Source organism: Sciurus vulgaris (assembly GCF_902686455.1).
Source record: "Sciurus vulgaris genome assembly, chromosome: 9".
Taxonomy (NCBI): domain Eukaryota; kingdom Metazoa; phylum Chordata; class Mammalia; order Rodentia; family Sciuridae; genus Sciurus; species Sciurus vulgaris.
Window position 1 is genome coordinate 33,640,866 of NC_136469.1, and position 26,440 is coordinate 33,667,305.

The 26,440-nt window shown below is 34.8% G+C and overlaps 1 protein-coding gene across 3 annotated transcripts in view; it reads left to right on the plus strand.

Moving 5' to 3' along the window:
* Positions 1–26,440, plus strand: part of GUCY1A1 (guanylate cyclase 1 soluble subunit alpha 1) — a 55,314-nt gene that overhangs the window by 10,387 nt on the left and 18,487 nt on the right. For all 3 annotated transcript variants that reach the window (XM_079152923.1, XM_079152924.1, XM_079152925.1), the window contains exons 3-4: positions 18,714–19,071; positions 24,801–24,862. In XM_079152923.1, coding sequence (XP_079009049.1) covers positions 18,817–19,071; positions 24,801–24,862 — 317 coding nt within the window. In that variant the 5' untranslated portion in view covers positions 18,714–18,816. The remainder of the gene's footprint in view (positions 1–18,713; positions 19,072–24,800; positions 24,863–26,440) is intronic.

Sequence of the window (26,440 nt, forward strand, 5' to 3'; positions counted from 1 at the left end):
TACTGGGTTGTGTCTCTTGGATTCCACAGGATAGCTTTTATTCAGAAGAGAAGTACAACATTGTTTCCTCAATAACAAAAGTTTCTTTCACTACATTGCTTTCTGCCTTCAATCAAGAGCATTGTACTTAGATATAGACTTTTTAAATTTTGTTTTTATTTAAAATTTTTTTTGGTACTAGGGATTGAATCCAGGAACATTTTACCACTAAATCACCTTCCCAACCTTGTTTATTTATTTATTTATTTTTTATTTTGAGATACTGTTTCACTAAGTTACTTAGGGCCTTGCTCAGTTGCTAAAGTTGATCTCGATCCTGCAATCTTCCTGCCTCATAGACTTTTTAAGTTAAGAGAGGAAGTCCCAGCATGTGGGGCATAGATAAGAAAGTAGACCCAAATAGGATCTATACATATACAATAATATGGTGCCCAAGCAGGAAAAGGAAAGCCAAAAGAAAGCAGAAAGGGTCCTGAAAAGAGATGTTTCATCATAGATTTGCTGCCAATTAATTTTCTTCATAACTGGGAATGATTAGGACTTTTTTCTCATTAGCGTGTCATGGCCTTAATTATCTATCTAAATCAAATCAGAGTAAAATCAGTTTAGTTCTTTTTATTGTAACACTGGATCTATTTCAGTGCACAGTGAAAACTAATAGCTGCATGTTGCCACAGTCTATTTTATACGCAGCAACGTGATATTGGGCTATGATTCTTTAACTGTCCTTGATAAATGATCATCGGTCAGGAAATAAGATCTCAATAATTTTGGCTGCTTGCTGTGTATTAGGACCACTTTAAGTGGCTTGTGAGTCACACCATCATGCCGTGTTCATAACTCAGGCTGGTAATCTGACAGCTACAGCAGCTGCTGAACTGCAGCCCCTAGGTCTCTTTTTCAAATGGCTGCGTTACAGCCATTGTCTTAGTTGCAGTATGTAGTCAAATTCCTTTTAGCTTTTATGTCTTTGTCTTTTGTGCATATTTTTCTACTCCTGAAATACCTGTTCTTGTTTTCACTATTCTGCTGTTTCCTACTTACTCCATAAAATTCAACTTAAGTATCTACACTTTTGGGAAAGTGATCAACAATGTAGCATGAGGATTTAGATGCAGATTTTTGGTGTTATCATCAGAACCTGTCATGACATCACACTGAACTGAATTCATTGGGTTTTATTCTCTTTACTCCAACACTTGCTTGAAATATTCCAAGAGAGTCTAGGATTGACTTGTTTTTATTTGCTTGTTTTTGCTTTTGTTCTTGAAACCCATCCTTTTAGAATGGAACAATAGGGCTTAATAAGTACATTTGAAATATGTGAATGAATGAATGGTTGGATGGATTGATAACAGATTTTAAGAGAAGAGTAGGTAGAGTCATTATCAAGGGAAGGGCCAAAAGAAACTGATATGATGAAGTCCAGAGCAAAATACAAACTTTAAAGTGGAAAGAATCTTGTCTAATATTGATGAGCAGGCTGCACTGGTGGATATAGAAAACAGTTACCCAAATTATTAATGAGATATAAACTTAGAGCATAAAATTCCTAAGCAGTAACTAGGCATTTGGTAAAAGAATCCAATCATTTGAAATATACTTTGAAATATAAAGTAATCTTTATAATATTAAATAAATCCAGGTTTTTTGTTGGAAATACATGAGAAAATCCAGTCCTACACTAATACATATTTTAAAAGGAAGAAGTGGTATTACAGTGTATAAAAAATGTTAGCTATTCTTTCGTATATCACCAAAATTGCAAATTGATAATTTCTTAAGGGTTAACTTGCAGCATGCAGTATAAAACCATTTCTATTCATTGTTCTTTCAGGTTCTTTGAATAGATGCTTTATGCATGCATGATTTTTTTACATCATGATCTTGTAACTTGATGGTCATTTGGCAAATATTTGTCCACTGAAATTTAAAGATTTTCCATATTGTGGCACACTTCATTATACAGTATCAAAAAGTCATGCTAATTAATTTCATCACTGATCTCAGAAATTTTAAGTATCATGAAGCTATAAGGCTCACTATGGAAGATGTAGATGGTATAGCTGTGGTTTGAGAATGTTTTCCAGTTTCCTCTTTTGCAGCCAAAAAACTCTAAATAGAAGAAAGACAGAAATAGATTTTTCTTTAAAGTAACTACTAAGTTCTAAACTACAGCAATTTAAATGAAAACTTGAAAAGTTAGAATTATGATAACTTAATATTACTGCAAAACACAAAACTACAGTTAACACATTTTTTATATGTGAGTACAAGAAAACTCAGAATTTCAAAGTATTAATTTGTTAAACAATAATGAGATTATAAAGGCTGTAGCAAGTATGGTGGTAACAAGGAAGAGCAAAATAGAAGTTCTGAGAACAAACTGCATTAATCTCCCCAAAACTACATTTATACCCTAAAAGTACTAATTTAGAAGATTCTGTAAAAACATAAATTCCATTAGCATGATTAAGTCATTATGTCGTATAGCCTCTTGAAAACCTCACTGTACTAAATGAGAGAATGAGGGTAAGAAGGCACACATTATCAGAGTTTTATTATGAAAATGGATTTGACCCTGCAAATCCTCAAGAGGTCTCAGGGCATCTTCTAGAGTTTGCACACTACACTTGGAGAAATGTGGCTAAAGGTCTATTGTGTCCTGAACATGGTAATCATAAAGGTGCTGCAATAATTTTATATAAAATATGGGTAATAATTAATACTTATGAAGCACATAATATGTTCCATTCAGTTCATGGCTTCAAATATTTTGAGGATAGTATTAAGACTTTCTTTTCAGTAGGGTTTAAAAATTGACATATCTGATATCTTTGTATGCTCTGTAGCCCAGCAGTCAGTTTTCTCTGGGTCTCTGGGGAGTTCTCTTCTCTCCCAGCATTCTATCTATTGAGAGATCTTTCCTTACCCTGCTGTCCATCAGCAGCCACTGCTTTATACTTGTAGAGGCTTTGATTACTTCTGTCTGCTCTTTTACCTGCCTTACAGCCTTCAGCAATCCATTGATTTGCCCTTGGGGAAAGTCTCACAGATCAGAGAGAATCTCTCAACTCTCCTCCTTTGCTTCTAGCATTTGTCATCCTGCCCTGGATGAAGGCCAGTAGGAAAGAGCTGGCATATAGGTGGGACTCCTCAGGATTCTATTATGTCCTGCTAGTCTACAGAGGCTCAAAGTTTGATCATTGTTTAAGTATTTTCTCTTGCCTCTTATCTGCAAAAGAGTCTGTCACCTTCCACCACTTGTTCAGGGATGAACATAGCTTTGGGTCTCATGGTCCTCATGGCTTGTTATTTTTTGGAATGTAGCTCAGTTTAATTTATTTGCAATCTCAATTCTCCGAGTTCTTCATTTTTAATAACTTGACCAAGGTAAAACTAATGTACAAAAATTTATATATATATATATATATATATATAAAATACATAGTTTATTGAGATCTTGCCAGATGTATAGAACTGTGAAAATCACCACCGCAATTGAGATACCATTTTTATAACCTCCCTAAGTCTCTTTCTCATGGCTCCCTCCTTCTCTGACCCCAGGTAGCCACCGATCTGCTTTCTATCCTTATAGATTTATTTTCAGTTTCTAGAAACTGAACATATATAAAAACAATTTTATATATGCCTTTTGTGTGTGGAGTCTCATTTAGCATAATGATTTTGAAATTCGTCTACCTTGTGGCATGTATCCCCTGAGTGATATTCTGGTGTGTGCCTGGCTCTACAGCACTTTGATTATAGATTCATATGATGATAAACCCTTGAATTGTTTTTAGTTTTGTGTTATTAGAAATAAAGTTGCTATGAATATTTATATGCAAATCTGTATTATAGTATGTTTGCATTTCTCTTGAATAACATGTAAAAATGGCATAACTGGGTGGTATGAAAGAGAATATTTGATATTATAAGAAAGTACCAACTTTTTTCTGAAGTGGTATTATCTTTGTCCCATAAGCAGTGTGAGTATTCCAGTTTTTGGAGTAAAACATTGATGAAAACTTGACCTTCTCAAACTTCTGAATTTTAAACATCCTGACAGGGTTTTGTCTGAAGACTAATAATATTGTACATACAAAAAAATGTTCATTGGCTAGTTATTTAGCTTCTTTAGTAAATTTTCTGTTCAGATCTCTCACCCATTTTCAAATTGAATTTTCTGTTTTCTTACTGAGTTATAATATTTTGTGCATTGTCAGTTCAGTTCTTGCTGATGTATGTGTGCCAGATGTCTTTGGAGTCTCTGACTTTGTCATTTTGTTTATTTAATGGTGGTTTCCAAAGAACAAAAACATTTCTTAAAATTTTGATGAGGTCCAGTTTATCATGTTCTTTTATGTTTCATGCCTTTCTCCCCTATTTAAGCATCTTTACCTCATACATAGTCCAAAATATTTCTCTTGTGCTTTCTTCTGAAAGTTTTGTAGTTTTAACTTTTACCTTTAAGTTTTTGATTTATTTAAAATTAACTTTTGTCTATGGTATGAAGTAAGGATAAAAATTCACGTTATCCCTTATGGATTTCCAATTGTTCAGAGGTGATTTATTTTAAAACATTTTTTCTCGAAACTTTTGTTGGAGATCAATGAAAATGCAGTTTTAGATTTGCTTTTGGATTCTGTTCCATCAATCTCTATGTCGCCCATTTTAAACCAATACCTCCCCTCCCCTCCAGATGGTATTTCACTATGTTGCCCAGGCTTATTTTCAACTCCTGTATTTATTCATCCTCCTACCTCATTCCCCCAAATAGTTGGGATTATAAGTGTGAATCCAGCTTCAAACTTTTCATTATGTAGCTTTAAAATAACTTTTAAATCAGATATGTGTAAGTCCTCCGATGTTGCTTTACTTCTTTAATGTTGATTTGCCTGTTTTGTATCTAAGTCTTAATCTTAGCATCGTTTTCTCAATTTCTACTAAACATTTGAGTCAGATTTTGATTGGGATTGTATTGAATCTGTAGACCAATTTAGGGAAAACCAACCTTAACATTGACCTTAACTGACCCAAACTGACCTTAACAACAAACTTTCTTCACTTATCTGAGGCTTTCCTCAAATTATCTCTTAAATGTTTGTGATTTTCAGCATAGCAATCTTGCAATCCTTTCGTCAGTCTTATTATTAAGTATCTTATATTTATCAACATGATCATTAGTTTTTAAAAAAATCATTTCCCAATATTTCAATATTTATTATTGACATAGAAATTCCAGTGGAGTTTTGTATGTAACCTTGTATTCCAAATCCTTGCTAAAAGCATTTTGTTGCTCTAATGGCTTTTGTGAATCCCTAGGGAATCCCTACATGGGAAATTATGTACATACACAATAAGCAGGCAATCTTTTTTCCCTGAGTTTCATTTCTTAAATTGTCGCAATGGCTGGGACCTACCTTCAGTATAGTGTTCATAAGACTGAGAAGAGCTTTGTTCCTGAAGATAGAAAGAGAAGTGTTTCAAAGTCTGACTTTGTAGGTTTTCATAGAAAATTTCTGATGGATTAAAAAAGAAAATCAAAATGGGTTGGAAGCAGGTGGAGGACAGAAAGATAGTAGAATGAAACAGACAGTATTACCCTATGTATATGTATGATTACATGAAAGGTGTGACTCTACATTGTGTACAACCATAGAAATGAAACGTTGTACCCCACTTGTGTACAATAAATCAAAATGCGGTCTGTAAAAATAAAAAGGATTTTAATAAAAAAAAAGAAAACAACTATGATTATGTGATTTTCTGCAACTAAACCAGAAATGAAAGACCCTGTACTATGACATTGGTGGAACTAATTTTGTCCACTGTGTAGGGATTATTTCTATATAGCTAGAAAGCCACCAGTAGAGGTGAGTAAAGCAAAAGAGATTCCCTATCCAGAAAATCCTTCCTTTCAAATTTTCTATTCCTCAATTCACTGGTCTTAACATAATCTGTGCTCAATTGTAATATTTCCAATTATCATAACTCCTTATTTCTTTTCCATCTCACTGTACTATTGTTAGTGAATTTTCTCTTACAGGTCATAAATTCCCTTTACTCAAAATCAAATGATATTCTGTTAGTCTCTTAGACCCTCTTGCAACAGACACCTCTTTTTAAACTTGTCTTCTCTTCCGTATTCATTCCTGTCATGCTTTCTAAATTGTTGCTTCTCTGTGTTAATTATAACATCCTTCTTCAATCCTTAAGCCTGAGAATTCCTCACAGTATCAGATTGGGCCCTCTTCTTTCTGTGCATGTAACACTTTGACCTTGAACTGTCTGACTTAAGTCGCTGATTTTAATTTTTCTATTTATACGATGATGAATTCATATCTGTAGTCTATTTAATGCTTCAGAATTGAAGATTCCAAATTCAAATGTATTGCATCTTCTCTACCTAGATGCCCTACCAACAGCCAAGAACACAAAATTCAACAGCCTTTAGAACCTATTGCTTAACTTTCTATTTCTTTAGGACCTATTGCTACCTCTTTCTATTAATGCCACTTTTATCCTTGTAGAACAAACCTCAGAGTCATTGTGTGTCTCAGATCTGGTGAGTGGCCACCTCATATCAGCTTTAATTTCATAATATCTCAAGCACCCATACTTTCCTGCCTCTTCCCACAACTTCCTACATTACTTGCATTCTCTTGTGCTAGTTTCCGTCTATGGTATGTCCTTCTGCAGTGTCTTAATGTCTACACCCTAGTCATTTTAAAAAACTAGTTTGAATTCTGTACATTCCACGGAGGGCTTTCTGATTGTCCTTCTGCTGACACCAGTGAAAATTAATATTTTTATTAGCATTGTTAACTCTCTCTCTGCCTATTCACTTTTTATTACAGCCACTTAAGAAAATTTGGTGTGTGTGTGTGTGTGTTCATCCCATATTATTACACTTTGAAGAAAATTAAAGGAAGGAGTGGTTTTATCACTTTGAGAAACCCAGTCAATTTTGAGTAAATTATCAATGAATTTATTAATAACTAATTTAAACATTTGCTTACAAGAAATGATACAGTAGAGGCTCCAGTCCAGTTTCATTTTATTTGTATGTCGTGGTTTTGCTTGCCTGCACTTTACCCCATATATTGTTTATGATTTATAGCCTAATATCAACATATTTTATTGGCCTTAGTTGCGTTCGTTGAATTCCCAATGATGCAGGGAACTGTAAGGAAGCAGTGATCTAGAGGAAGCATGCGTGGTTTTTCATTTAGATTCTTTCGCACTGGATGACAATAACAAGGAGTTACACACACATCACTGACTTCATGAGCAATCTTCGATTTTAGCGACATTCATAAACTTCTGTGAATTATGAGATTTCACCCTTTTAAAGGACATAAAAAACCAGAACTAATAATGATAAAATAGAAAAGAAAAAAAAATATATATATATATGAAAACTTTAAAAAATGTTTTTCTTCTCTAGTTGTGTAGCATTCACACGTGCATTTATCTCTTAATTTACAAAAGATCTAGGGAAAGTAAAGGGAAAAGAAAAAATGAATTGAATGATTTAGGTCAACTATACTTATTCTGCGTTCATGCCAGATGACATGGAGCCAGTAGCTCAGTCTTTTAATTTGAGCAGAAAATAAATTACTGGCAGTCCAAGGTTGGATGCACTGTGATCCTCCTGCAATGACTGGCTAGATGCAGGGTGGAAACATACTTAACTCTTGATTAAGTGACAAAGACAGGACAATAAGGTTATGTAGAAAACCTGTTCATAAAATTGAAAAGGGGCTAAACATGGCTTTTTGAGAAAATGCAAAGGTTGATGAGAAAATTATGAAAAAGGAATCTGAAAAACTACTTTTGAAGATACAGCCAGCCAGAGCAATTTTACAGAGTGCTCAACGTTATTGTGATGTGTAGATGAAATGGAGTCGTCTAATTGGATGAGATGAAGTATTTACAATAACGCTCACAAGTTACTAAGCGTAGAATTAAATGAAAAGAACTCATTGGGAGATTGGGGCACAGCTCAGTGCTAGAGAGCTCACTAGCATGTGCGAAGATGTGGGCTCCATTCCCAGCACCACAAATAATAATAATAAACACATAAAACAACTGAGTGTTAAATTTTTCTCCAAGCTGTTCCTGCAGTGGCTGTGGGCATGTAGAGAGAGGAGAGTTTTGCTGCATTTCAGTTGAGGAGGTGATCACCCGTATGTTAGGGTGAGTTCTGGGGTTGTGATCAAATTCTCTGAATCCTTGTTTCACCTCTACATCCATTGAGCTTTGGAGTTGAGGCCAAGTCACTAAAGTCTTCTGTCATTTGCAAGTGGAAGAGATTGCAAGAAGTAATCTCTACCATTTATTCCAGTTTTAAACTTTTATTATGTAATGTCTGTGTCTTTACGTTAGCTTTTATGTAAGAGATACACTAGAATAAGAGCGCAAGCGGTTTGGAGTTTACAATGAACAGGGAGGTTACTTTAATTTACCCTATTTTGAATCAACTAGAGGAAAGAAGACATTTAAAAAATTGGGTTGTGGTTTTGGATTTAATGGGAAAAGACTCAATCTTTCTCATATATGTTCAATGTGTTTTTTGAAAGTGTACAAATAATACCTGCAAAGTACATGTTCAGAAGCCCCACACCATTTTTGGTAATGGTTTCTTTGAAACTAATCACTGTGTTAAAATTTATAATGAATCAAAATAAATTTATAATGAATAAAATGGAATAAATTTTGCTGCATGTCTTTTGCTAACTTGGTTTCAACATAAGCATCAGGGAACTCTGTCCCAGTTTCCCAGTGTTGGGGACAAAAGATCATTTTATGTATCAAGAATCAGAAAGAGCTGTGCTTATACCTGAAATACTGAGAAAACCCCTGACTGACTGCACATGGGTATCCAGCTACTCTATGTCTGTACCTTTAGGTCTCCAGGACTCTAATCCAAATCCTATACCATCTGCGTCCACCATTCAAACAATTATTCTTTTCTTCTTGGTTTTCGTCTTTGCTCTCCTCCCTGTAGCTAGGCTGATACCTCTTGTTTAATTTGCTCTTAACTAAGTTGTATAAAATCCTATCTAATAGTATATGGAACTCTTAAATTTTCATAACTGTATTAGTTTGTGGTCCTTTTTCTCAAAGAACTTGGGAAAAGTTCCAGTGGCTGATAGAAGAACTGTGGACATCATTATGGTCTCTTATTCTAGAATCTTCTTTCCAAATAGGACAGGTTAAAGCCCAAATAAGTTGGCTTTCCTCTACTGCTGGGTGAATTCTGTGCTAAGGTCACCCTCACTTTCCCATCGAGGATGAGATGGCCTTCACATCTCCCCAGAATTTGAAATGTTAATACAAATGCTCCACATGTGTGATCAACCTCAGAATCTATTTTACTTTGACCAGGAACACTTGCATCTTTTAATTTAATTGGATTCTCAGTCGTTTAACAAATGTTATAAAATGAACATGTCAATTAGTGTTCCATCTCTCCCTGGCCTTCACCTAAACCTTTCTTCAAAATAAGCAAATACTGAGAAAGTAAGTAGATAAGAGTTAATGTTGAATTGATATTGAGCACAGCTCATAAAAAGCAATGATTAGAGATAAGACTTTGTCTAGTAAATATTAATCATTTTTCAATCTAACATTCTAGGAAAAGAAAATCATAAAACAGAATTTCTACTTAAACCTGATTGTCATGAGATTTTTATTACAGAATTTCTACTTAAACTTGATTGTCATGAGAGTTTTTATTTCCATGTTGAGAATAATATCGATTTATAGTAAGTAGTATGAACTCCAATTTCATAAGAATTCCTTGATTTATATAATAGTTTTGGTTTGATAAACAGAAAGGAGCTTGAAAATCCAGCATTGTCTGATTTTCATATTCTAATATTGTATTAAATAAGTTTGACATGTAACGTATTGGTTGAGAGAATTATATAGGATAAAATCAAAATAGGATCTTCCTACTCTGGACTGTGCTATAAACTCCATTATTTTGCCATTCAAGAAAAGCAAAAATAACTATTGACATATATTTTTACTTTCCTAGTATTTATTAAAGTACTTCAATGGAGATTGTTTTATTTTTAGAGTACAAAGCACTTGATAGACATCATGGTACCCTTAAATAGACTTTGCTGAGTGATATAAAACACTCCTGGATCTTTCTGAGAAGATAGCATGCATGTACTAATCATTTATTTAGTAATGTCTGTTAGAATCATTCTTGTGCAGAATGCAGTGAACATTTCCAGTTGACTGTAGGTACCCAAAGCATTTATTGCGTGGGCTGTTCCAAAGTTATCAGCCAAATACTGATAATGTTACCTCTGTTGTAGAAAATGGACTACCTACGTAGAAAAAGAGGCATCATATGTTTTGTGAAGCAAATGACTTAAGATTTGAATACAAAAATGGACTTAATTCTTCTTTTTAAATTATGGATATGGATCTGTGGGTGCCAACCAAAGCTAACCACCTTATGTATATTTTCTTTAATTCATAATTTAACACTGTTTTATCACCACCTTACCATTTTAGGGGCGAGATGGCAGAAGCACAGTGAAGTTAAGAAATTTTCTAATGCTACAATACTCCCGAGTGGGAATTGTGATAGTCAAAATATGTTCATTGCATTCTGGATGCTAGGACTTTTTTTTTTTTTTTTTTTTTTTTCTTATTGCTCTTTTCTTTCTTTTTTATGGTATTAGGGTTCAAACATAGGACCTTTCACAAGTTAGGCAAACTCTGTACCAATGAACTACATCCCCAGCTCCTCTATTTATTGCTTTGTTTAAATTTCATAACACAGTTATGAGAGTGTTGCTATTAACATTGTTATTTCTCAGATGGAGAAAATTGAGGTAAAGTTTGGCTAAGACTTTGACTTAGTTCACACAACTAATGCATGGCAGAGGAATATCTGGTCCTCTAAACTCTTAAGCATTGCACTAAATCCACTAGCTCACTAAGTCCACTTCTGAGCAGGACACCTACCTTTATGTGAACCTATCCCTCCAAATCACAAAGTCTCCCACTCTGATTGCCTGCATTCATGCGACACATACACTCACACATATATGCATACATGCACTTTTAAGAGCCTTAAAAAAAATCTTTGAAGAAGAGCAAAATAAGTGCATGTAAGTATGTGTGTGTGCGTTATTTATGTATTTCTTTTATATATGATGTAAAGGGTGGACTCCCAGGCCTTGTTGCCAGAGAAAAATTTAAAAGAAGAGAAAATGGAGACATTACAATGTCTTGGAATCATCCATTCATAATATCATTTAAGTGAAATGTATCAATCAGACCCATTGTTAACTAATGAAGGTTTTATTACTTAAATCACTGTCCAATCTGAGGGATCTTAGAAAATGGAACCCTATTTAGTATTTCTTCCAGATAAGTTGACTTTTTGCCACACTCGCAAATTTAAGTCAAAATTGTTGAGGGTAGAGACATTTCTGCTGTAACGTGATATGTGTTCTTGGAAAATCTCAGATGCTGCAAAACTACACACTAAAAATAAAAGGACTATGGGAAGAAAATGTTTTGGGTGAAACCTTTCAATATCTATGAGGCACTAACTAAAGCAATAATAATCCTAAAAACGATATAAACTTAGTAGAAGGACAATTAAATTCTAATGAAGACTAGACTACAGCAGTAAGCACTTCCAAGATAAGGAAGGTCTCTGGTCAGACAGAGTTCAGGGGAAGACCATGGGTGAAGTTGAAGTTGATCTAGTGACTGCCACTTCATACTGGCATCATTTCCCTCTTTATAGGTGCATCTGAGCTAATTCATATTATAGAAATATGTGATTTTCATTTGCAAATTGATGAAAACAAAATGGCTTTTGCAGGGTTAAAAAGGAATTACGTTTCTCCTTTAACTCATTTCAGATCACTTTTAGTAACAATATTTTTAATGACAAAGAATCTTAAGGAACTATCTTAGCAATATAACTATGATGAGAACTATAGCAAGGACCCCAGGAGGTTGTTTTATGTATTTTAGGAATAAAATATTGAAAAGTTTTTCTGATTTCATCAAGATCTGAATGACTCACCACAAATGGCAATAATTTTTAATTCGAAGATGTATTAAGCTTATATATTCATATTTCAGTGATTATCACATTAGTTTTGTAAGTGTATATAAATCGGATTCATACTTCCAAAGGTTCTGATCTTTAAATATTTATAAAACATTCTATAAACATTTTGATACCCAAACTGAAATACAGAAAATGCTAACTCTTAGAGTTATCTCCTTATATAGTAAGCTAAATTCAAAGAGGTCAGAGGATGATGAAAAAGACTGAGGGTTACCTCCATCTTACTTTTAATGAAGAATTAATGTTGTTAATTAAAATAATTTGCATTCAGTAATGTAGTGTTAGTTAGGCAAATGTCATTGGACAAGGAGATGACACCTGGCTGCATTTGGTCATTGGAAGTGACATTGTCATTGACTTTACAGTTGATGTCTTTGTCTTGGAAGATTTAACATTATAGGCTTTTTAGTTTCAAAACTGTAATAGAAGTACCCTCCACTCTTAAAAATATCTGGAGATAACTTCCAGTTGAATATCAATATAGTCTATTGAAAAAGTGAAAGCTCTACTTAGTAGCATAAACTGGAGTTTGCTTTCCCATATCTTAACTTTTGAAGAAGCAGCAGAAATAACTTTCAAAAAAAAAAAAAAGATTCTACAAGGAAAGTTCATGTTCCTACCACCTCCTTCAAGGTGTTACATGATTTTGAAAGACCCAAACCTGGACATAGTTTCTACTGAATAACCAGAGTCCTGGGAAATGTATTATTTACTATCTTGGGTGCTCTTCATGGTCCTCCAAGGTTTTCATGGCCTGTAATATTAAGAAGTAAAATCACATGATGTGTCTTCCCTCTTATTTGGAACCCACAGCCAGTTAGTAGCCAAGACCTACGGATTCCCTCTCAAAAATATATTTGCAATTGGTCCACTTTCTTGTCCCTAGTGTCACCATTTCAGCCCGACCCAGGTCTGCCATGTCTCCAACTCTGAATCCTTTGTCATTCTATATCTCAAAATATCTTTGTAAAATACAGTCTAAGTTAGTCCACAAACTTGTTTCTTACTCATTCAATTGCCCATAAACTAGAGTTTTAACTTGTTTAACATGGTTTCTGGAACCTGCTTCTTTTCCCTCTCGCCACCATCACCTTCTCCTCTCAGTCACTCTATTTCTACTAGCCTAGAAGTATTTCAATTCATATTCCAGATCAGACATGACTGAATCTCTTTATCTCCAAGCAGGCAGTTCTTTCTGGAACTCTTCCACTGGCTCAGCTTCCATGTTTCTCATGGGAATGAGTTTGGATGCCGGATTTGCATTCCTAGGGAACACTGTGTGCATCCCCCTTTGTGGCACATGCCACACTTGGGACTGATGTCCCTGAAATAGTTTTTCTACTAGGATGTAAACTTCTATGAGAGCAGGGGATGTCCCTTGTGCGTTGCCTGCCCTGTGTCCAGAAGAATGCCTGGGACTTAGCAGGGCATTATAAATATTTGTGTAGTGAACTATATGAAGTAGGAGATATTCCAGTGATGTCAGAGAATGTACTAGAGTCAAGATTTTGAAAAAGAAACTACTAAGGAGTGGAGAATTCAAGTATGTTGAAAGTCAAAAGATCCAAGCATTGTGGGCCATGCCTGTAATCCCAGGCCCACGGGAGGCAGGAGGATCATGAGTTCAAAGCCAGCCTCAGAAAAAGTGATGCACTAAGCAACTCAGTGAATCCACCTCTAAATAGAGTACAAAATGGGGCTGGGGATGTGACTCATTGGTTGAATGCCTCTGAGTTCAATTCCCATTACCACCCCCCGCAAAAAAAAAAAAAAGTCAAAAGATTTTTGAGTTTTGACTTTTAAGCATCATTGAATTTAACAAGGAGGTCTCAGTAACATACTGAAAGCAAAACCCAGATAATCATAGACTTAGGAATAAATATGGTTTAAGGAATTGAAAAGAGTCCACAGGCCTGAACTTTCAAGAAGTGTGACAATAAAGACAATGATAATGCTAGAAAGAAGGATGTGATAAAGGAGTCGGAGATGGGTTTGCTTTTTGAATTTTTTTTTAACTTAGTACTGGAGAAACTTGGACAAGCGCCCCAGTTTTTCTACTACCGTGTGCTGCTTTCCTGATGTAGCACAGAGAAAGTCCTATAAACATTTCGTACTGCACAGTGAAAAGAAACACATTTTAAAAGACTGATTCATGGGATTTTATTTAAGATTTTTTCAATTCTTGAGGAAGGAAAACTTTCTAGACTTTAAGCCTACCTGAAAATTTGGCTGTTTTCCTTATGTTTGTTTATGAAAGTGGTTGTGTTGTTTTGTCCTGGTGAATGCAGATCTTATTCTTTCCAAGACGATATGATCTTTAGTTCTCCTATTGGCTACTATTAAAAGTCTAGACTTTGGGATTTAATGGTAAAACACTTATGTTTCTCTTTATCCACAGATTTTGGCATGTCTTGGCTCTAGGTCTGTTATTAAACATTGGATATATTTATTTGCTCTTGGGATGGAGATTCAGTCTATGCTGCCCCCCACTCAGAATCCATTGTTTTCCTTCTTTTTTTTCTTTTCTTTCTTTTTTTTTTTTTTTTTTTGGTGGCACCAGGGATTAAACTCAGGGTCCCATGTGTACTAGGCAAATTCTTTACCACTGAGCTACATCTGTAGACCTTTTTTAAATATTTGTTTTATTTTGAGACAGGGTCTTACCAAATTGCCCGGGCTGGTCTCAATCTTGCAACCCTCTTTCCTTCGTCTCCTGAGTCACTGGTATAACAGATGTGTGTCACAGCACCAGCTACTTATTTTTAATTTTGAAACCTGCTGCTGTAAAGGAGGTATTCTGTGTCAGAGAGTACATAAGTAGTGTTTTCCTCAAGTCCTCATGACTTTGTTACGTGTAGTAAACAAGGTGTTCATAGTTAATTAAATCCTGGAGTTTCAGTGACGGAGAGTCCTCTTACCTGAACAATAATGTCTCTGATTATGAGGATGAGGCCTGTAGCTGGGTCATTATTCCCAACACAGTAAAGTTAATCACTCACTAGTAAAATCGAGAAAACATTTAGTATATTTGGAAGTTGTTTAATCATCAACTTTTGGAATAGCAAGTATCTCTCCAAGTTTCTGAGAACATTTGATCCTGTTTCTCATTAAGACCTTGTCATCAAATTTATTATTTTAATTAATTTTTTCCCTTAACATGTTACTACCATTTCTATAATCCTCTGTGTACTGAGTTCATCAATGCCCCAAACCGTTTCTGAAGTTAGTGCTGACGTTACACATGAAAATCATCACTAATTTAGTGGAAGAATGTACTCTGTATTCCTGGCAGGCAAACCCAGGATGAACATAGGTTTCCCATGCATGGCTGTGTGTGCTTCTATTGCCCAGTGTAGTTTCACCAAAAACTACAACCATGAAAAATACTAATTCACTTGTTTTTACACATGTGACTTAATGAGACTAAACACTTAACTGATCTTGAAGTAAGCACAACTCATTTCCCATTGCCCTTTTTAAGTCAATAACAAAAAACACCAGTGTTAGGGACAGTTTCTGGAAATTATAGTACTGTGCAATAGTGCAATACAGGAAAAGAAAGAATTTCGCTGAGTGCAGTGGCACATGCCTATAATCCCAGCTGTTCTGGAGGCTGAAGCAGGAGGATCTCAAGTTCAAAGCCAGCCTTAGCAAAAGTGAGGCACTAAGCAACTCAGCGATACCCTCTTTCTAAATAAAACACAAAATAAGGCTGGGGATGTGGCTCAGTGGTTGAGTGTCTCTGAATTCAATCCCTGGTATCCCCTACCTACTCCCCTCGGCCAAAAAAAGAATTTTGAGGAAGGTTGATTGGTCAGTTGTATCCAGCTAGAATCAGAATAAATAGATGAGAATTAAAATGTTGAGTGTGGTTCCTGGGTTAAAATCCAATGTGAATGAGAGATTAAGTATAATGGAAGAATTTATCATAAACTATATTCTGCCAAACATCTAAGTCCAATACTAACATTCTAATATGTATCAGAATAATTTATTTTAGAAAGAAGTTCTATATTTTTGTCAGATGCAATCTATAATCTTCTCTTTCTCATTTACCTTCATTTTTTTCTTTGAGTATCTTCTGCTAATTCTTATAGTTATATTTTAAGATAACTGAAATCATGACATTCAGTTACTCTTCTTTCTTGTTGGCATTAACACAAATACTGGCATTTTTATTTTAAAAAATAAATAGGTATTTAAGATTATCTACTAAAATCTGTTTGATTATTTTCAAGGTTTACAAAAACTGGATCCACAGGCTGGGTGTGTAGTGTAGCGGTAGAGCACTTGCCGAGCATGCACGAGGTCGGGAGTTTAATCCTTAACACTACAAACAACAAGAGGCAGATGCACATAGTTGCTATTTTTGGAAAGAAAAGGAGTGGACCATGAAGGTGAAAAAGAAACTCTGGCCTTATAGTCAGATTAAAATTAGATTAAAATGCTTCAGTTAACTTACTCAGGTTTTTACAACCAGGGGTCAGAAAACCAAAAGCCTATGGACCAGATTTACAGGCTGATTTTACAAATAAGGTTTTCATGGAATGCCTCCATGCTCACTCATTTATGTAGGGTCTGTGGCTCTTTTCATGGGGCAACAGTAGAATTGAATAGTTGCAAGCAAGACTGCAACTGGCCCTTTACAGAAAATGTTTACTCATTACAGATTTAAACCATAAATCAAGATAGGAGTTAGTTAACAATAATAGTAAAATAATATTAGGATTGACATGCAGTAAAAAGGAGATATGGATTTTTGTTGAATGAAGGCTCTAAAGAAACATAGATGGAAACCTTAGACTTTTAGGTCTTTGAGAATCCACATAACTGTTCCCCCTTCACTGTATTATTACCTTTAGAGGTCTCAGTGAGTGATTGAGATACAGTTCCATTCCCTTTGGGCAGAATATGTTTTCCACTTATGAATACATAGAATCTTCCTATGTGCCATATTGATTCATAAATTACATGTGATCACAGAATTGGAGTATAACTTTAAGTAACAGTCCATTCTGGCAGCTTCTGGCAGCATCCATACTGTCCCTGAATCTAACATGCACGACACCTCGTGGGTGTCCAGTGTTGAATTTAGTTTCCTTATTTTTCCCTATTCAGAAAATGAATTGTCCACTGTTCAAACCTGGTAACTTACCTGTGACAATTTATATCCATACTGAGAACATATTAAGGACACTGAGAAGCACAGAGGAGAAAAAGAAAAAAAAAAAAAAAACAGATCAAATTCCAGTACTAAAGATTGAAATATAAAACTATACATGGGATGATTCAGATAACACTATCCAAGTGACAAGACATAGGTATCTGATTGATTTTTAATATAAACTTGTAAGCCATGTTTTTTTAGATAAACGTACCTTAGTTTATAGACTAAGCCTGATTATGTAGAAATTGATCTCACTTGGAATGAGCCTGGGTAATAGAAAACATGTCAGCTCAGAAGTCAGATGGACCTACATTTGAACACTGGCCCTGTTGGTTTCAGGCCTTTCAAAAGAGGAGAAATGGCCTGAGCTTTGGAGCCTCTCCCTTTGGGGATAATAATATCTGTGTCTTACGGCTGCTGATAGGATTAAACATAAATATAGAGTCCCAGCACTGTGTCACGCACATTGTAGAGAATTTGTAGCTGTGGGTTCTTTTCTATTTTTTTTTTTTAAGAGTAGAAAGTAATTGGTGGACCCAGCCAAAGATCATCAGTGTTGTTAATAATGCTTTGAATTCAAGCTAGACAGTTTTAGTGACAAATAACTAGCAATGATTGAGTCATGAGTTGTGTGAAGATTTGCAATCATGTATAGGAGAAAATATGCTGGATTGGAGATGTATATGAGTTTAGTGAGTTTCTAGAAAAAGAAGCTTTCTTCATTTATCCAAGTGTGGTCTATATTTGGATCCAGAGACCCCTGCAAATCCTGCATATTCTTAGTTATTAGGAGTTCTTTAAAGAGAAATTAATTTTTGTGTAACATTTTAAAGTTTTTTTTAAAATTTATAATAATATTTTCTTTCACAAAAGTCATTTTCACTGATTTTTTTTTCATCGAAATTCCATGTTCCAGATACCAAAACATATCATTTTATCTTTCTGTATATCCTTTTTTCTTTAGGTATTTTTAGGACATACTGGTTTATACAATTCATGTTTTTTTAGAAAGAAGAACATAATGGAATATTGTAATAGAACTAATAAAATATAGATTTAGACTTGAATTCTGTCATGGTATTTCACACTTATAGAATCAAACTGGAGCAAGTGGATTATAAAATAAAAAGCGGTAGTTTGTGCTAAAGACATTTTAGCAAAATGTTTTATTTGACAAATGTTAAAATACTAAAAGCAAGTATTTTGCTACTGTAGAATGCTGAAATGTGCACACATTACATATCTTTGCTAGATGTTCTACTCATTTTATAATTGGCACCTGCCTCAAATTTCATTTTAATCATTTATTTGAAAGTGACATGACTCTGTGGTCTTTGTGTTTTGACACCTGTCTTCTTCTTGTTTTCATAAGTGTAAAAAGTCACTCCTCTTGCTCCTCTTTCTGTTCTGACTCTTTGCCCATAGACACACCGATCACCAGTGTCCTTGAATTGATAGTGGCTGTTGCTTATCAGTCCCTGTAAAACAACAATTCAACAAGAGGAAATCACAGCAGAGAGCCAACATCATGTTCTGCACAAAGCTCAAGGATCTCAAGATTACAGGAGAATGTCCTTTCTCCTTACTGGCCCCAGGTCAGGTTCCTAAAGATCCAGCAGAGGAGGTAGCAGGAGGTGCAGAGAGCTGCAAAGCAGCCCTGCCCATCTGTCAAGACATCCCCGAGAAGAATGTACAAGGAGGACTTCCACAAAGAAAGACCAGTCGGAGCCGAGTCTATCTTCACACCTTGGCAGAGAGTATTTGCAAACTGATTTTCCCAGAGGTGAGTGCGTATCCTTTAGAGAGGTTAATGATATTTTTGAAATTGTAAAAAATATATATGTATATATAAAATTAAGCATATATGTTCCTATATGTATCTATATGAACGCACACACATATATGTCTAAGGAAAATGCTTAAACACTTTCTCACTTTTAAGGTTATACTAAATATAGAATATTTCCTTAAAGCATAGGAAAACATTTTTTAAAGAACTATGCTTTAAGTTGTATTTAGTCTTAAAACATTTAAGATCTTGAATTTTTTTCAAAAAGGATTCTGCATTTTGACAAACTTTATAACTTTGGGCAACTGTTTAATCCCTGTTAGCCTTAGTTTCTCATCTGTGAAATGAAAATAATAACATTATGTATTCCCTCAAATTTTATGAGTACTAAGTGAAATCATCCATAGCACTTGCCATATCATAAATGCTCAGTAGCTTCATCAATAATATTGTTTTAAAATTAAATTCCTTGAAGAACAATGTGCTTTCTGCCAGGCTTTCCTCTTCTAATTTCAAAGACGGTCATATATTCCCAATTTGCAGAAGTGTGAAATCTCTGCTGTTTTACTGCCTCTGAATCAGAGGACTATTCAAATTAGGTTTAACCCAGGCACTCCTCTGAGTCAGTCATGAGCTTGTGATTTTCAGTACTCTCTGTTGTTAACTCTGGAGTGATTATGAAGGAATACTTATGCACTGTCAGTGGGATTGTAAATTAGTACAACCACTATAAAAATCAGTATATACGTTCCTCAAAAGATTAGGAAAGGTACCACCATATGCTCCAGTTATACAACTCCTCAGTGTTTATCCCCAAGCATTAAAGTCAGCATTTATATTGATACATGTTCATAGCAGCATAATTCATAATAGCCAAATATGGAACCAATTTAGGAGTCTGTTAACAGATGAATGAATAAATAATTGTGGTATATAATGGGGTTTTATTCAGCCCCAAAGAAAAATGAAATTATGTCATTTTCAGGAAAATTAATGAAACTTGAGAGTATTATGTTAAGTGAAATAAACCAAACCAGGAAGTCAATGTTCATATATTTTCTCTCATATATGGAAACTAGGGGGAAAAGGGGGAAAGTATCTTATGAAACTAGAAGGGAGACCAGTAGAGTAGAAGAAGGGGATCTGGGGCACGGAGGAGGGAAGAGAAAGAAGTACTGAGGAATGAAATTTACCAAATTATATTGTATGCATGTACAAATACGTAATGATGATTTCCACCGTTATATGTAATTATAATGCACCAATAAAATTTTAAAAAGATCTTATACCAAACAGAGAGGGTGTGAGGAAACTTTGGAAGAGGGTATATACCAAAGGAAGTTGGTATAGTTTAAAATTGGAGGGGAGAGCTCCTCTCTCCCTACAGGGCTAAAGAGAAGAGCAGTTGCCAATGCTCATGATACCTCCATCCTGCTTTTAGTGTTCATAGTTTTATATAAATTCACTTAATCTATAAGGTAGGACATTGGTATAATTCAACTATCGTAATACACTGATAATTTTAATTCATAAAAAATAAGCCCTTTTCTGGCATAGAGCACTGAAGAACCCAGACTCGCTGACATTTAGGAATAAAAGTAATTTCAAAGAAACCTCCCCTCACCTACAGGCTGGAAGTACCAGAGAAATTCAAGCAGCTTTCAATGAGAGAGTAGTAACTAATTTAAAAATAAGGATGTGGGAAAGAGTAGAGAAAGGGAAGCTTAAAGGAGGGATGAATCAGAAGTAGCAGAAAGTTGAAGGAGCTTATGTCTAATATGATATTATCACTATAGCATTTTGGCTTATGGTCATTGAAATGGAAATCCTTAATTGTGTTCATCCCACTTCAGCATTAGACAATCAGCTTTGACTGGAATGAGAGATACAGCACTTCTCAGGGAGTTTGCCTCATAGAGAAGTAGTTAATACTCTTGTTTCCAAAGACAAAGTAAAATGCACAGAGATAAACAAATAGTGATCATAAGAAAATTGTATCACTTCTATTCTTTTCTGGAGTTCTGTTACATATAATTTTATTATTTTGTTTGATACATTTTGAAATGCTACAGTAGAAATTACCTACATGTTGGACTCTCCTTTTGAAACATTCTGGTTCACTTGTTTGTGTTCCAAAAGGCCCATAGACTCTCTTCTTTCTTTTTCCTTTTTGATCTTTTAATGAGTAGTTTCAGATGACTTGTCTTTGAGTTCACAGAGTCTTCTGCTCTATCAAGTCTGGTATTAAGACTCTTACCCTACGTACATGTATTATTACATGAATGGTATGGATCTACATCATGTGCAACCATAAAAACAAAATGATGTATCCCATTTGTGTACAATGAATCAAAATGCAGTCTTAAAAAAAAAAAAAAAAGAAAACTCTATTGAATTTTTCAGTTTAGTTAATGTATTATTCAACTCTAGAATTTCTGTTTGGTTCATTTTTTATGATTTCTACCCCTTTGCTTTTATTCTCCTTTTGTTCACAAAGTTTTCTTGACTTTGTCTATCTGTGCTAACTTGTAAATTACTGAGCAGAACAGTGTTATTTTGAATTCCTTGTCAAGTAATTTGCAGTGCCTTATTTTTTGACTGTAGATTATTAGAAAATTATTAGGAAATGATTTTGTTCTTCAGTGGTGTCATATTTTCCTGGCTCTTTGTGTTCATTATAGCTTTGTTTTGGTTTTTATGCATTTGAAGAAGCAAGCATCTTTTGAGTCTTTATGAGCTGGGGCATACTGGAAATACCTTCACTCACTGTCCAAGCTAGAGATTCTGGGGCCCTCTGAAACCTTTTTCTATGGATGTACATGTTCCATTTCTCTCCCTCTCTCTTATAGAAGTCACAGCATTACATGAGTTCTGTTAATCTTTGAGCTATGTAGTCCACTATAAATGGCCTTACTTTTTTTCCTAATGGACTATACAGAAATGCCAGATTGGAATATGAAATATAGGTAATACTTTACTTTTTCCTTATTTAGAATAAGCTGTGTTGTTTTCTCATGAACTCACAAAAATCCTCAAAGTTTTGACTAGTGATGTAGCAGAGAAGAAAAGGTTATAGGAATTATAGTAGGAACAAGTACATTTGGCATTAAGGACTAACACTCTTCTCCATCTTAGGTCATTTGCTGTGTGACAGTAAGTGCCCCAATGTTGAAAACGTTTGAAATGTGTACTAATCAATCTGGATTTCCTCACTGGCTGTCCAAACATCTGCTTGTTTTTGATACATACCTCTATTTTTCAATGTTTCTTTTTCAAATTGACAGATGTAATGTTCAGCCTGTTATAGTTTCAGTTCTATCAATAATCCAAAGGAAGAGACTCAAAATAGCATTTGACGTCATAGTTCTTATTTTAGATTTAACTCTCTGATTAAGTTTTTGTGAGGGATGGCAAGTATTAAAATTCATTATAATTCTCAAATTTACAATGAGAGCTGAGTTTCCAGAGTAGGGGAACATTTGAGTGTAAAAGGTCTTAGATTGTAACTCAGTGGCAGAACACTTGCCTAGCATGTGTGAGGCACAGGGTTCAATTCTCAGCAAAACATATAAATAATCAAATCAAATAAAGGTCCATCAACAACTAAAAAATAGTTTAAAAATTTTTTTTAAAAATCTTGATCATTACATTACATACAAACTAGTAATTCTTGTCTGAAAAGAATAAAGGCACATAAACGTAGAACACCAGTTTAAAGTAAAAATAAATTTACTGGAGTGATGGAAAACTCTTTGTATTTCAATAATTTAGTGACCTTCTAACTATCACATTGTTTGCTCATTTTTCATAGAAGTTGCCCCTGATAATCCTGTATGTTCCTCAGGCATAGTGTCTCAGGAGCTTAATGGAGTACTAGCCTTAGTTGTAGCAAATCTTATCCATTTTCTGAATTGAATCAATTGAATTAAATATGTTAACATAAATGATTTTACCCCATATCACAGACCTAGAGGAGGATATGAGGAGAATCATGTGAGAACATATGTTCCAGAATATAGGGTTGTAAGGAGAAACAAAGGAACAATGTTATCATTTATCCTTATGAATTAAAGTATGCCTGGTCTATAAAAGCATCAAAAACTATATAAAAGTGAAAAAAAAAACAATGAAGTAGTGACTTACCCAAAAACTATGACAATGATATTTTGCCCATCCAAAGTCAGGGTTTTCACATCAGTGTTGTCTCATACAGCAGTTTTTCATAAAATTTTCATTCGGAGTGCATTCGCAACACAGGTACTAGTTCAACTGGTGAGACTGTAAATGAGGTTCACCCACCAGAGCACTGAAAAAGCTGAATTTCTCAGGAGCAGAACGTTACCCTGACATTAGTAGTAAAAAAGAGTACTAACATGGCTACAAATCCATGAAACTATGGGCTTGAGTGAAATCTTTCTTTCTGCAAAATATATTAATATGGAAAAAGTTTCATCAATAAAATCAGGATTTCTGCCTTTGTGAATAAGCTATAAATTTTCCTTCATAGTGTTTGCTACTCAATTTTTTCCCTCTTATTAAAAAAAATTGTTTCTTCCACAGGCATATGTCCAGAACCTAGAACAACACTTGTTCATAGGACATATAAAATACAGTTATTAAATGAATGAGTTACATTCCTTTTGTCCACTATTCAAAGCCTTGAATGCTTAATCTACAGATTTTATCAGAGAAGCATTATAGTCAAGTATAGAGATGTTACTGTCTTAGATTACTTACAAGTTATTTCCAAACTAAGCTACTTTGAACTATCTTGTTTATATATGAATTGCTGCTCTGATCAAGAAGTTTTTTTGTTTGTTTTGTTTTGTTTGTTGTTGTTGTTGTTTTGTTTTGTTTTGTTTCTGGTGCTAGGGATCAAACCCAGGGTCTTGCACTTGATAGGTAAGTGCTCTATCGCTGAACTATACCCATCCTGGATCAGGAACTCCTGATGGGCTATGAGGAGAGAAATGCAAACAATTCTGTCACTGGAATATTTTTCTTCCTCTTTGTCAGTGCTACTCTTTTGTCTCTTTCAGTCGAGACCCTTCTCGATGCTTCATGATCCTCTCATTGACACCAGGAAAAAAAAATTTTTTTTTTTTTTTTTTTTTTTTTTGATCTTTTTCTCTTAACCTATTCTGTCATTGGAAGAACGATGGTTCCTCTTCCCACTATTACTGGGTTTGGTGAAGCACGTGTATTCCAACCCTTCCATTTTGAATCAGAATTTATTTTCCTAAAGAAGAAAGCACTAAAGTCCAATAGAATCATTAGTAGCATACTGTAGAGACATAATGAGTTAAGTGATGCTTTGATTAAATATTGGCAGGACATCCAGGGGCATTTCCTGAACCAGTGGAAGTGATGCCTATGGATTCTATAGAAGACTTGACATAACCAAACTGGAGTCTTCTGTTTGGACTCAGACTCAACTTGATAGTCCTGTGACTGTCAGTGAGATCATGGCCAAAGGCAAAGCCTATGGACAATCACACAGCCACACTCACATTAGTCTGAGCTCATTGTTTCTTTCCAAGTTTGAAAAACACACAGAAACCCAGTCCCAGCTTCCAAAGTGTAAATCCACTACATTAAATCATTCAAGCAATAAAGTTTCGGCTTCTTTGTAAGAAAACTTCATAATGAAAATTTTTAAATCTGCATTTTCAAATGGATTGTTAGGTAAGGAAATGTTTAAAACATTTCTTTTCCATTTCCAGTTTGAACGGCTGAACCTTGCACTTCAGAGAACATTGGCAAAGCATAAAATAAAAGAAAACAGGTAAGTTGAACCACTTTAGTTCTGTGAATCCCCTGTTACAACTACTAATATGGCTAAAAGTAACCAGTAATCACTGAATGCATCAACCTTTCTTGAATCATTATGGTATGCCAGAAATTGGACTAAGTGTTTTAGCAACTACTAATTTGAAAGTAAGTACATTTACTTTTCACATTTTATAGATGACTAAATTCAGGTTATGCAAAAAAATTTGGGATTTTACAACTGTGTAGAAGGCAGAGGTGAAATTCAGGCTTGGATTTTTCAGAGTTCATGATTTTAAACCATGTTTCAATATACTATTACTTTTAACAAATTCTCTTAAGATTTATTCTTTCAACTAAGGGGTTATGTCTAAAATATTTAGCAAGTATTTAGCAAAATATTTAGTAAGGCATAGACAGTAAAAAAATCAGAACAGACTTCTTGTTCGATATTGTGTCAGAAGGTCCAAGTAGCATGCCAACAGCCACCCTTACCTTAACACACACTTTTCAACATGTTAAGTCTTTAACAAATGCAGCAGAGAAGGTAGAAGTCTCCAGGGGATAAGAGGAGGAGGACCCAGGCTTAAGGAAGAAGCTAAGCTATTTAATAGTTCTTAGGGAAGTGTTTCAGTATCAGCATTCTCATAACCAGTTTGGTGAATATCAGCATATTCTGTGTGTATGTGTGTACTCTGTTTTAAAATTTTCCTTGAAAGGATTTTGAAGAGTCTTAAGGTAAAGTGATATTCCTTTTGTAAGCTGACATATATCTGTCACTCAGCACATTTACATCTGGTAAATCATTTGATCCACCCTATTTCTGATTCCTTGAAATTTTAAGGATTTAATTTGTCAATAATACAATAAATATTTGAGTTCAAATTTGCAGAATAGAACACTGGTTCTTTGCAAAGCAGTACCATCACTGAGCTCTTTTATAAATGCATTCATCTTGACTCCTACCAATGAGTGGATAATCTGTCCTGGGGATTATCTGGGCTTAATTTTCCTGGCTGACTGAGTGGTCTCAGGCTACAGGCAGCAGAAACAAGCCAAGAAGGGGTCAGGGACAGGTTCAGAAGGAGAGAGTGTGAATCTATGTGTCTGACAGAAGCTTTGTTTACACGAGTGATATGAAAAGCATTCCAGAAGGCCTCTGACCTTAATTCTCAGTCAGACTGATAAGATAGCCACAAGTCATTCCTGCCCTGCTACTGTGTCTGTCTGCTTAGGTCCTTGGCAGCCAGATCCCTCGAAATTTATTCTTAGAGTTTTGCATCCTGAAATGTTCCTATAACCACAGCAGATATGCAGAAAGGATATGATCCCAGGGTCCTATCTCTTAAAATAAATCTCACAACTTAACCAACAATAATCATTTTATTTGGAAATCTTGAAAAATATTTTACCACTTTCCCTATTTCTTAAAGAACAAAAAAGATGATAGTACTTTTAAATGATAATTATTTAGTTGTTGATTGTTAATCCTGGGACTGCCTTGCTGATGTGCTAAATGGCTCTTTGCTCTGCTTTTTTTCTTCTTCTTCTTCTTCTTGTTGACAAGTCAACTATCATTTTCACTGTTCTCTGT